Source organism: Antechinus flavipes, chromosome 5 (genome assembly GCF_016432865.1).
Source record: "Antechinus flavipes isolate AdamAnt ecotype Samford, QLD, Australia chromosome 5, AdamAnt_v2, whole genome shotgun sequence".
Classification (NCBI taxonomy): Eukaryota; Metazoa; Chordata; class Mammalia; order Dasyuromorphia; family Dasyuridae; genus Antechinus; species Antechinus flavipes.
The window spans coordinates 247,445,836-247,457,870 of record NC_067402.1 but is presented as its reverse complement, the minus strand read 5'-3'; the positions used below and the strand labels follow the sequence as shown (position 1 = coordinate 247,457,870).

The 12,035-nt window shown below is 31.7% G+C and overlaps 1 protein-coding gene across 1 annotated transcript in view; it reads right to left on the bottom strand.

Annotated features, from left to right (window-relative positions):
* Positions 1-12,035, bottom strand: part of PTPRQ (protein tyrosine phosphatase receptor type Q) — a 285,135-nt gene that overhangs the window by 16,598 nt on the left and 256,502 nt on the right. The window contains exons 46-49 of the mRNA XM_051962483.1: positions 9,576-9,666; positions 3,861-3,937; positions 337-471; positions 78-203 (exon numbers count right to left, since the gene is read on the bottom strand). Of these exons, the coding sequence (XP_051818443.1) occupies positions 78-203; positions 337-471; positions 3,861-3,937; positions 9,576-9,666 (429 nt within the window). The remainder of the gene's footprint in view (positions 1-77; positions 204-336; positions 472-3,860; positions 3,938-9,575; positions 9,667-12,035) is intronic.

The following is a 12,035-nucleotide window of genomic DNA, read 5'->3' as shown; positions in this document are numbered from 1 at the left end:
AGTTATAATTATAGGAGTGAATTTTTCTTAAATGTTTTTCTTCCATTTCTTAACTTTAATGTTTTCTTTTTACTTACTCTTTCAATTTTCAGATCTCTGATGGTCCAATCAATCTGAATGTCTTCTAATACTTTGGTAATCACTATATCTCCAAATACAGTCACTGGCTTGTTGTCTTCTGGCCAATATTGATGGCATCGGATCTGCATTTAGAAAAGATAATAAGGCATGAAAACAAAAACTTGTCTTGACTTAAATATTAAAAATCAGTTCCATAAAAACAATTCACACAATTATAAAGCACAGAATTTATGAAATCATTTTAAAGTAACTCACTCGTCCTTTTTCAAAACATTGTGTCAGCATCACTAAAGTTTTTGCTCTGGTTTCCCAGACCATTCGCCAAAAATCCCCTACTGTTCCAGGTAATGGTCCTTGAGTAGCAATAAATTCATTTGGACATAGATAGCCCTAAAAGAAGCAGAAGAAGTTACTATCCAATTGCATCAATACTCAAAAATAGCACTATTATTTTGTTCTTTAGAAGTCTTCATACATGATCAAGAATTTAAAGGGAATTAATGAAAAAAAAATGTAAATGACGATGGCCTAGCTGCACCAGACCTAAAACTATATTATAAAGCAGAGGTCATCAAACCACTTTATATTAGCTAAGAAATAGATTCAGTGGAATAGGTTAGGTTCACAAGACACAATAGTTGATGATTATAGTAATTAGTGTTGATAAATCCAAAGACCCCAGCTTCTGGGATAAGAACTCATTATTTGAGAAAAATTGTTGTAAAAATTGGCAAATAGTATGGCAGAAACAAGGCACTGAACAGCAACTAACATCTACACAAAAATAAGTTTGAAATGTGTTCATGATTGAAACATAAAGGGTAATACTATAAGCAAATTAGGAGAATAAGGGATAGTTTACCTCTCAGAGCTGTTGAAAAGGAATTTATGGCCAAAAAAAAAACAAACAAACCAATCTAGAGAACATTATGCAATACAGAATGGATAATTTTGATTATATTAAATTAAAAAGGTTTTGTACAAACATCAATGCAGCCAAGATTAGAAGGGAAGCAGAAAACTGGGGGAACATTTTTACATCCAAATGTTCTGATAAAAGCTTCATTTCTAAAATATGTAGAGAATTGATTCATAAACCACTTTACCTGGAGAGAGAAATCTAGAACAGTTATTCAAGGTACTGTCTAATAATTTTATTAACTTGGATGAAAGCAACATGTCATAGAAGCAAGAGAGCTGGCCTTTTTACATCCAAATGTTCTGATAAAAGCTTCATTTCTAAAATATGTAGAGAATTGATTCATAAACCACTTTACCTGGAGAGAGAAATCTAGAACAGTTATTCAAGGTAGTGTCTAATAATTTTATTAACTTGGATGAAAGCAACATGTCATAGAAGCAAGAGAGCTGGCCTTAGAGTCAGAAAGGTCTGAGTTACTACTTCTAATATTGTCCTTGGTAAGTAATTTAACCTCTTAATTCTCTGAGAAACTCTCAAGATTATAAATTGCAGAGAAAAGGTGAACATTGGTAGAGACAATGTCCTCATCCAAGGAGCTTCCTAGAGTTTATATAAGTTTATGTGCGCGTACACACATACACCCCTACATACACACACACACACACACACACACACACACCCCTACACACACACACACACACACACACACACACAACACAACACAGATATTTCTGTTAATTTGCACTTTGCATTTTTCTGCAAACTTGTCATCTGATCAAACAGTGGACTTTTAGTATATTTCCTGGAGTGTTCACATAGATATTTGATAATTGTATTTCAACATACTTGATTTCTTTTATAACTCCATGGATTTTATTTTATGAACTTAAAAATATTTTTCTGAAAAGGGGTCAATTGGCTTCATCTGACTTCCAAAAGATGCCCACGATACAAAAAAAGTTTAAGAAATCCCATTATAAAGGGATAAGACTTATTTTATAACGCTTCAGAGGGCAGATAAAATGCTAGTCAGTGGATATTTCAGAGACAGATTTGGGGCTCAATAAATGAAAAGGGCTAACAATTATAACTTTTTATATATGGAAAGACTAACAATTATAACTCTTCAAAAACTGTCATGATCTGCTGTGATGAATCAAGAATGTAACCTTTCTGGTGCTGTTTGTGTGAATTTGAAGGTATGAAAAGTCTTTGCCTATAAAGTTGCCATATGTTGTTTTATATCTTCTACTGTGAGAAGAAGGCATCAATTTCAGTCAGGTAGTTTTTGTAAATTTCTTTGGCTAGATTGCTTTTATGTATTTTGAATTACTTAAACCATTCCTTCATGGTTATATATCTATAAAATGCTCCATAGAATTCAAGAGTGTGGTATAAAAAGTGAAATGTTCCTGGGAAAATTGATGCTGGAGTTTTTGGGGATCCATTTGGTGGGTCTGATAATCCTAAATAATAGCCTGGTGAAGAAATTACAAGGGTTTCCTTTAAAATTTAGAAATTTTAGAAATTTAGAAATTTTCTTTAAAATTTAGAAAATAATTCAGGACAATTTCTTCAAGCGATTCTAAAGTATAGTTCAGCTCTCTGTAAAGTTCTAAAAATGAAAAGGGTTTTAGACAACTTCTTTCATGATTGTTTCATGAGATAATGATATACTGATATGGTTAAGTAGAGGGTAGAAGACCTTTGATCGAGTATTTTGAAAGGAGGAAATTTTTAATGGATGAGGGTATTCCCCCCTTATGCTGTTTTCCTTTAACAGAATATAAATTTCTTGACATCAGAGACTGACATGCTTGCTTCTTTGCATATTCTAACCTCTTAGCACAGTGTCTAGTTCAAAGTAAACATTTAATAAGTTATTTATCTATTTATCCACCCACTCACCCATCGATCTAGCCATCCATCTCTCTATTCATCCATCCATCCATCCACCCACCCACCCATCCATCCATCCATCTATCCATCTACCTATTTAGCTAGTTATCCATCTATCCATCTATCTAGGTACCTCTTGAGGTTGCTTACAAGTCAATGAGAAACTATGATTTGATACTCAAATTCTCCCTTTACATGCATTTATGTTGGGCTTTGGCTGGACAAGTGATCTCCCAGCTACAGGGAACTTATCTTTGCTTTTTAATGATAAAATTGTCATTATCAGTGCAGATCATCTTTACTTTTGCAGTTTATGATATTAAAGAGAATTAAAGACAGTATCTGTACAAAGGCAGGACTTGAACCTAGTTATTACTAACCAGCTCTCTATCTTCTGCATTTCTCATGTTGAATTATATGTTGTAAAGCAAGCATAAGTTATAGGCTCAGAAGTTATTAAAATACAGATCCTTATTAAAAATTAAAGAACAACTGAACAAAAGCCCACTGACTAATTTCTTTAAATCCTAAGTATTGTTCAGTCATTTTTGTGTTATATCTGTCTCTTCGTGACTTCATTTAGAGTTTTCTTGGTAGAGATAATAGAATGATTTGCTATTTGCTTCTCTAGCTCATTTTACAGATGAGGAAACTGAGGCAAATGGGGTTAAGTGACTTGCCTAGGGTCACACAGCTATGAAGTATCTAAGAAAAGGTTTGAACTCAGGAAGATGAATTTTCCTGACTCCAGCATTCTACACATTACACCACCTAGTTTCTCCAAATTCTGTGGACATATTAAATGGTATGACATGTCTCTTTATAAACCATGCATTTTTTGCTACACAAAAATCAGTGGAAGTTTTCATGTTGCTTAAAAGGAATATACATACATAGGAATATAAATACAGTTTTAGAAATGTAACCAAAAAAAACGGATAGCACACATATAACTTACAGACACATAACTGGCATTGATGTAATCAGATCCTGGTACACTGGCATCTGCTATTAATTTCACTCTGTTGTTATTATCTATTAAAAAAAAAAGCTTAATCAATTTTAACTCAACTGATAATGAGAAAGAATATTAAGAATATTAGAAAGAATATTAAGAAACACTCTTCAATTGAAGTATATTGTGATTTTGAACAGTTTTGAAAGCAAACCATGCATCTTCAAGTTTAAACATATATTATGCATTAGCAGATATTTAGCCTGATATGTTTATATCACTAAAGGAAAAGTCACATGGTAAATCACTTCAAGTGTTGCATTTTGAGGAAATCCTGCTCTAATATTTCTTCTTATATTGCCACTGGCACATTATGTGCATTGGTTTCATCATCTACGAAATGAGAATACTAAACCTTTTAATATCTAACTCCAATGTGGTTGTGAACCTCAAAATACACAAAAACTTTAATTCCTGCCTGCATCATTATAATTCTCAAAAGCAGTAATGTATGTAAAATGCTTTGCAAATTTAATATGCTCTATGGATGTCAGCAATTATCATGATAGAGAAGGGTTCCACATGCTCGAGTATAAATTTTTGCATTTTTGCATAATAAAAACATCTTAATGTATTTCTGTTTAATATTATTATTAAAGAGGAGAATACGTTGTGTCTAGAAACAAAGAAATTAAACCTTCATTTTACTGGAAAGCTCTCACAAATTCTACTTTATCTAGTAATGTGAAGGTTTGGAAATCTCTATATTTATTTGCTAGTAAGTATAGTATTTTGAAACTTGTGAGCTTCATATATCAAGCTGTTAAAATGCTGTTTTCAACCCTATGATAAAATATCATGCATTTCTAAGAGTGAAGGCTTATGGTTCAGTCTTTAAAGTAATCATGTGTTATTACATGCAGAGTACTCCTTGGTCTAAAACCCTCAGATGATTTGGGAAAATAATTTCCTAAGGGGTGATATTTTCTAGGGGTTCATTCATAATTAAAGTCAGCACCCTCCTCACATTGCATAGAAATTGGGAATCAAAGATCCATGTAGAAATGTATCCCACTAAATAATATGCTTGGAGTCAGTTTGGGAAGAAAGAATCAGTGGTAATTGGTGACAATATTAACATTTTAGAAGGAGTAGGAATTTTTATTAGGACTTGAGGGAAGGATAAATTTAGTGAACCTGTCATGTATAGTCTGATGTCTTAAGGAAATATGCAAATGTAATCAAAATGAAGAAGAGAACATTTGGGAAACCTGCTCTCTGAACCTTGATACTAATCTTACAGGATGAATAAACAACTTCTGAATAAATAAACTACTGAAGATAGGGAACTTTAGAAGGAACTTTTTCTATTTTCATTTAAATAGTTACTTACATTATTTTCATTTCATAAATAAGATCATAGGATCACGCTTACAGAATTAGAAGGAAAATTAGAGATTATGATGGTAAAAATAATATAATAAATAGTAGGATAGGCTTTGGACCTAGGATTTCTATTACTAGAAGTCGGCACTTTCTTGGAAACTTACTGTCTTTTATTTATTTGCTTCTTTAATATTCTATTTTCCCCAATTACATGAAAAACATTCAATTGTTTAAAATTTTTGAGTTCCAAAATATCTGATTACATCAATGCCAATTATGTGTCTATAAGTTATTTGTGTGCTATCTGTTTTTTGGTTACATTTCTAAAAGTGTATCTATATTTGAGTTCCAATTTTTCTCTCTATCTCTATTTGAAATGGGTTACACATGTATAGCCATGTAAAACTTATTTCCATATTAGTCATGTTGTAAATGAAAACACAAATCAAAGAAAAAATATGAAGAAATAAAAAATTTCAAAAAAAGAATTTTGTGGATTGCTTGCTGTTTTGGGGAGAGTGGTGGGAGGCAGAGAAGTAGGGAGAAAAAAATTGGACCACAAGAATTTGCAAAGTTGAATGTTGAAAACTATTTTTGCACATATTTGGAAAAATAAAATATTATTAAAAATAAAATAAAATTGGGAAAAAGAAAAAAAAAGATAGAAATAAAAAAGGATTTTGCATCCAGAGTCCATCAGTTCTTTTTCTGAAGGTAAATAGCATTTTTAACCATAAGTCCTTAGAATTGTCTTAGACCATGTTGAGAACAGTTGAGCCATTCACAGTTGATCATACAATATTGCAGTTACTATGTACAATGTTCTTCTGGTTCTGCTCACTTTACTTTGTATCGGTTCATTTCTCCCTTGAAGTACTGTGCTTAATTTCACTGGGCAGGTGATTCTTGGTTATAATCCCAGTTCCTTTGCCTTCCAGAATATCATGTTCTATGACCTGTAATCCTTTAATGTAGTAACTGTTGAGTCCTGTGTATCCCTGATTACGGTTCTCTGGGTTTTGAATAGTTTCTTTATGGGTCACTTCAGCATTTTTTCTTGACCTAATAGTTCTGAAATTGTTCCTTAGGATTTTTGTTTTGGGATCTCTTTCCTAAGGTGATCAGTTTTTTTTTTTCAAAGCCTATTTTGCCCTTGAACCAGGATATCATGGCAATTTTCCTTCATAGTTTCTTGAAAGAGGCTATCCAGATCTTTGTCAGTATTAGCCTCACTAATTTGGATACTGTCTTTTCCAGGTCAGTTTTTCCAATGAGATATTTTACATTTTCTTTATGTGTTTTTCAAGTTTTTGAATTTTTGATCTCTCATAGAAACATTAGCTTCCACCTGCCTAGTTCTAATTTGTAAGGAATTCTTTTTCTCAGCTAACTTTTATACTAAGCAGTTTTCTCTTTCTAAGCTGTTGACTCCATTTTCATATCTCTTGCATCATTTTCATTTCTTTTCTCAAATTTTTCTTCTATCTCTTTTATATGATTTTTAAACTCCTTTTTGAGCTCTTCCATGAGTTGTTTCTGGGTTTGAAACCAGAATATCTCTATTTTTCCCCTTTGGGGGGAAGAGATTTCAATTTAATTTGTAGATTTTCCCAGAAAGTGATGAGAGGGGGGAGAAAGGGGAAAGAAAAGGGTAAAGAGGAAAGGAAAGGAGAGGGAGAAGGAGAAGAAGAAGAAGAGGAAGAAGGAGAGGAAGAGGGAGAAGGAGAGAGAGAGGGAAAGGAGAGGGAGAAGAAGAAGGAGAGGGAGAGAGAGAGGAGAAGGAGAATGAATTAATTTCCCAGAATAAACACTTGGTGGAGAAAATGAACCAGGACAGAAAATGATCCTTTCAAGCTAACCCCTGAGAACATTTTGTTTGAATTAAATAGAGCTGTAGAAGTCCCTAATCCATGTGTTATATTCTCATCAAGAGAGCATATCTCATTGGGAGAAATGAGATAGTCTATCAACTAGAGCAAAATAGGCTTGGCAAGAAGCAACAAAGGCCAGAAGAGGTTAAGTTTATCCTGAAACATATATACAGGAACATTTTCTATTGGCAACCCTTTCTCCTCAAAAGGAGTGGAAGATTTCAACTCCAGGTAAATCTATGGAGGTCTTATCTATCTAGATAAACAAGCTAATCATTTCCAAATTGAGAATATTATGAGGTTATAACTTGTTCTTGTCCATGTGGACAATCAGTCAGGTATTTTAAAGTAAAATTATAGACTTGACATTATTTAGTAGATCATTCTTTTATTGAGTATATAATACACATAGACATATGTGTGTATGTATATATTGAATCATTTTTTTTCAAAATGTGATGTCAAACTCTCAGTTGGGGAAGTCAGAGGAGAACACCATTGTTTTCTCTGAAAAATCTAATAAAAATGATTGGATGTGCTATTCCCTGAGGGAAATGTAATTTTAGAAATTTACCATGTCTTCCTTTGTAACTAGATGGTATAGTAGATAGAATAGTGGGATCTGAAGTTAGGAAGCTCTAAATTCAAATCCTGTCTACTAGTTAGTTGCCTCTGACCTATATGCTTCAATTTTCTCATATATAAAATGGGAAATAATAACTGTTTCTTACCAGAGGTTTATATGTATAATGTATGATAATATAATGTATATACATACGTGTGTGTATATGTGTGTGTGTGTACACATTTCATACCATGCCATTCACCAACCTTGGAAAATTATATTATATTCATTTGTAACATAATATGTTATAGATATTTTAGCCAATTTTACTTTATTTTTTCTTCTTTTCTACTCATTCTTTTACTCATTATTCTATCATTCGCTGTTCTGAAGAAGTACTGAGCTTCAATTCTATATCTTAGTGATCTCATAATAAGTACAATAGTTTCTATTTCAATGGCATTTAAGGTGTATAATGTGTTTTCCACATACAGTCCTATACTGCTAGTCATTAAAGTCTTATTATCCCATTTTATAGATCATTAAACTGAGAGTTTGAGAGGCTATATCATGGAAATAATAATAATGGTAATAGTTTTTTGAACTCCTTGGAATAAGGTTTTAAAATTTTTGATTTTGTGTAGAGATTTTGCTTTTAAGATCTCAAAATTATATTAATTTATTGTATTAAATGTTATTTGTGCCCAACTTATTTTTAGGACCATATTAGTAAAATTTTTGTAGGACTGGATTTATCATCTTAAGACCATTATGATATATTAACACTAAGCAAATTACTTTTTCAAGTGATACATTACTAGCGGCCTTTACAGAACAAAACTCATATAACTCTCAAAGTAACTAATTTTCAACTAGATAGTTCTCTAGATATTAGATTCATAATCTTATGTTTCTTTGCAACATCCCAATCCTTTATCCCAATTAAGATGATAAATCAACCTATATTTAATTTTCCCCATTTTTGTATTTTATGTAAAAATCAATAAAATTTTAGGTATGTATAAGAATATGGAAAACATTTTCAAAGATTTTTTTTAACATTTACTTTATTAGAGTTCAAAGTACTCTAGTTCTTTTGAATAAAAATTTTAAATTTATAAATTTTGCAAATTGACATTCCTCATTTGTAGATTATATTAGAAAATGCAGTATGGAAATGTTGACTAGAAGCAACTGTTATGAAGTTAATATCAGAGAATATAGCTATTATTAACAAAAGAAAGTTCTGTTCTACCTTTCATATCACTGTTAATTCTTAAAACAATAATGGCATTTCTTGCATTATTAAGTGAAAAATGAAGATGTGTTGACTATAGTACTATAAATCCCTGTCTTCTTTGATAAAAATCTACCTGAGCTTTTAAAGTCCTAATATATTCTGATCTTCAAAGAAAAATCTTGCAACACATATTTGAAAATTCATAGGAAAGCAATACTATAATCCTAGGGAAAACCAATACAAAAATATGTCACGTGAATTTTATTCTCAAAGAGGAAAAAAAAATCAATCTACAACTTCTTTTCATTTGCAGAAAAATGCTGGAAAAGAATGTTAAAGAGGTTACTTGGTTTTAATTACAAAGCTAAGAAACTACTAGTTCTATAGTTTCCTGCACCTGCATAATTAATATTTGCAAAAAACAAACTGAAAATCATTTTGGTATATTAACTTTCACTTTAAAATGATACAAGAAGTCAAGGAAATGCTATTTGACAATCATTGATAACATAATTTTCTTATTAAATTAAATATCTATCAAAGCACATATAACAAACATATATTAAAAATAAGGCTAAGAAAATTCAACTATATTCTATTAGTCATGTTTTAAGAACATTTTTAAAATAAAATAGAGATTTAACAAATGTACCTACATGGTTTTATGTTTGGGAAGCGGTTTTTTGCCCTATTCCAAGGCAGGTCAGCATCAGTAGAAGAAAGATCCTGGAGGAATTTAGGGAGCTCCTGTGGAATATAATTATTGAAAAGTATCCATTAATTTCATAAAAGGAAACAAGAAATCGACAAATGTTTATATAGCAGTAGCTCTTATTTTAAATGTTTTTTCCATACTGCTATCTTCATAAAACAAGAGTATCTTTTAGTCTCAATCTATCTGTATTGCTGAAAACCCACTAAACATGTCTTCTTCCCTAATAACCCAAGTCACATTGTTAGTGGCAGAGACAAAGCTGCAACAATCACTCCCAGGTTGAACAATATAAGCTTATATGAACTTTCACCTTAAAAATCCTAACTAAAGTCAGGCTATCACCTTCTGTGAGGTTGTAATCTTCATGAAGCCATGTGATGAGATACATGTGTTAGCAAATTAGCCTTGATTATGAACAATTCCCTTTTCCATTTCTATAGCCAAAGAGAATTTACCTCCATAGTCTAATGATTACTAAGAATTTTATCAGATAGCGACAACTGACAATTATTTAATACTCTAATTTCCACTTAGTTGGAGGAAGGCAGTTGGTGATTTATTTTTGTTTTTTCTCCCAAGGCAGTCTGATTTCATGCCTGTTCAAAGGTAAGAGAGTTACCTTTGAGTCAGTTAGAGAAGTTGGCAAAGGTCATAGAGATTTTTTTCTCTGGATTTTCCTCAAATAGGCATTTCTGTGCTATGTATGTTTTTTAGTCATTTCAGCAAGAATATTGAGTTTTACCATTGGCGTTCAGTAAAAATTAATGACATTTGCTCAGGTCCTGCTTTACTTAAAAAAACACCAAAAGAATTCCCGAAAAAGACAGGTGTCCCCCAAACTGTGAAATTTATAGATACAAAGTATTATGTTTATTCTTGAATAGGATTATTTAAGAATTTTCAGAATTGTCACAATGTCAAACAAAAACTTTTTACCATTAGTTGAAAAAATCAATTAGCTTTCCTGTAATTCAGATTTTTAAAAATGCTTCCTACAGAACAGCTAACCTATCTTAAATTTATTTACATAGTTTTTTGTCCATTGTGATCATCATAATTATTTGCTATTTGTACTCTCATAATTCTCCCTTCCTTGACAATTTCACATTGAGTTTCATTTATTCATTCAACATTTATTGAGCCTTGAGAATATTTAGGATACAATAGATAAAGGGAAAACAAAGATAATTGATGTGTGGTTTTTGTGTAAAAAGATCTTAAATTACAATAAATGTGTGATTAGTTGTACACAAAATAACTAAAGTAAAAGATTGATTGTGCTAATTAATGTAGGTGCTAAAATAGACTATCAAAGTATTCTAAGACTTTTGGAGATTTTAACCTTTGGCTAAGAGGATTAAGAGAAAAATATCAATTTGAAATAGCTTTTGTAAGGTCAAATAATATAGGAAAATAAATGGGCCAGGAAGGAAGTTGGGAAACTGTGAGTTGTGATCAGAGAACATCAAGTTTTCTAGCTTGACTATAATGTACAGGATAGAATGAAATCAGATTGTATAGACATAATTTTTAAGAGTTAAATCTGGATTTTATTTAGTAGAATAATATAGGCGCATTGAAAAATTTTGAGCAAATGAGTGAAATGATATTTACCATATAAGAACTCACAACGATTTAGTCTCAGAATAACCATGTAAAGTATGTTGTAGAAGTATTATCTCATTTTGCAGAAAAAACAGCGAGAGGTTTAATGATTTGCCCATGTTCAGGTAGTTTGCTAACTGTGAGAATCGGGAATGCAGATCTTTCAAAAGCAAATTAAGTGATTCCTCCCACACAGGACATACCACACTGCTTTGTTTCTACATGGGAAGATTATCTTGGAAGTTGTATGAAGGGGAAAAAAAAGAAAGAATGGCAGCAGATGAACTTGTTGGAAGGCTATTACAAGCAAGATGTTATAAAAGCTTGAATTAGGCAGTTAAAATGAGAAAAATGGGAAAGATTCAAGAAATATGATGAAATTAAGTCAAGTATCTAGAAATTCATTGAATGTATATTGCAAGAGCAAGGGTTGAAGACAGCTCTAGGATGTGAGAAGGAATCTCCTCGTAGAGATGAAGCAAGTAGCTGAGGAAAAAAGTTAGCAGAGGAAATCATCTTCAGAGATTTGGTTATAAAAGGTGAAGGGAACACCAAGGGAGAATATAATGTATTATCAAACCCTTAGCATAGTATTAAGTTAATATGGCTTAAACCCACAGTAAGAATTTGGGGACATATCAGGAAGAAGAGATACTAGCTAAGGAAAGAGAGAAGGAAATAATCAGTAACAATCAAGAAAAAAATCAAGAAGTAGAGTTACATTTATATTATGGCAAAGAAAATATCAAGGAGTGGGAAATTACAATGCTAAATGCCACAAACGGATGATAAGGGG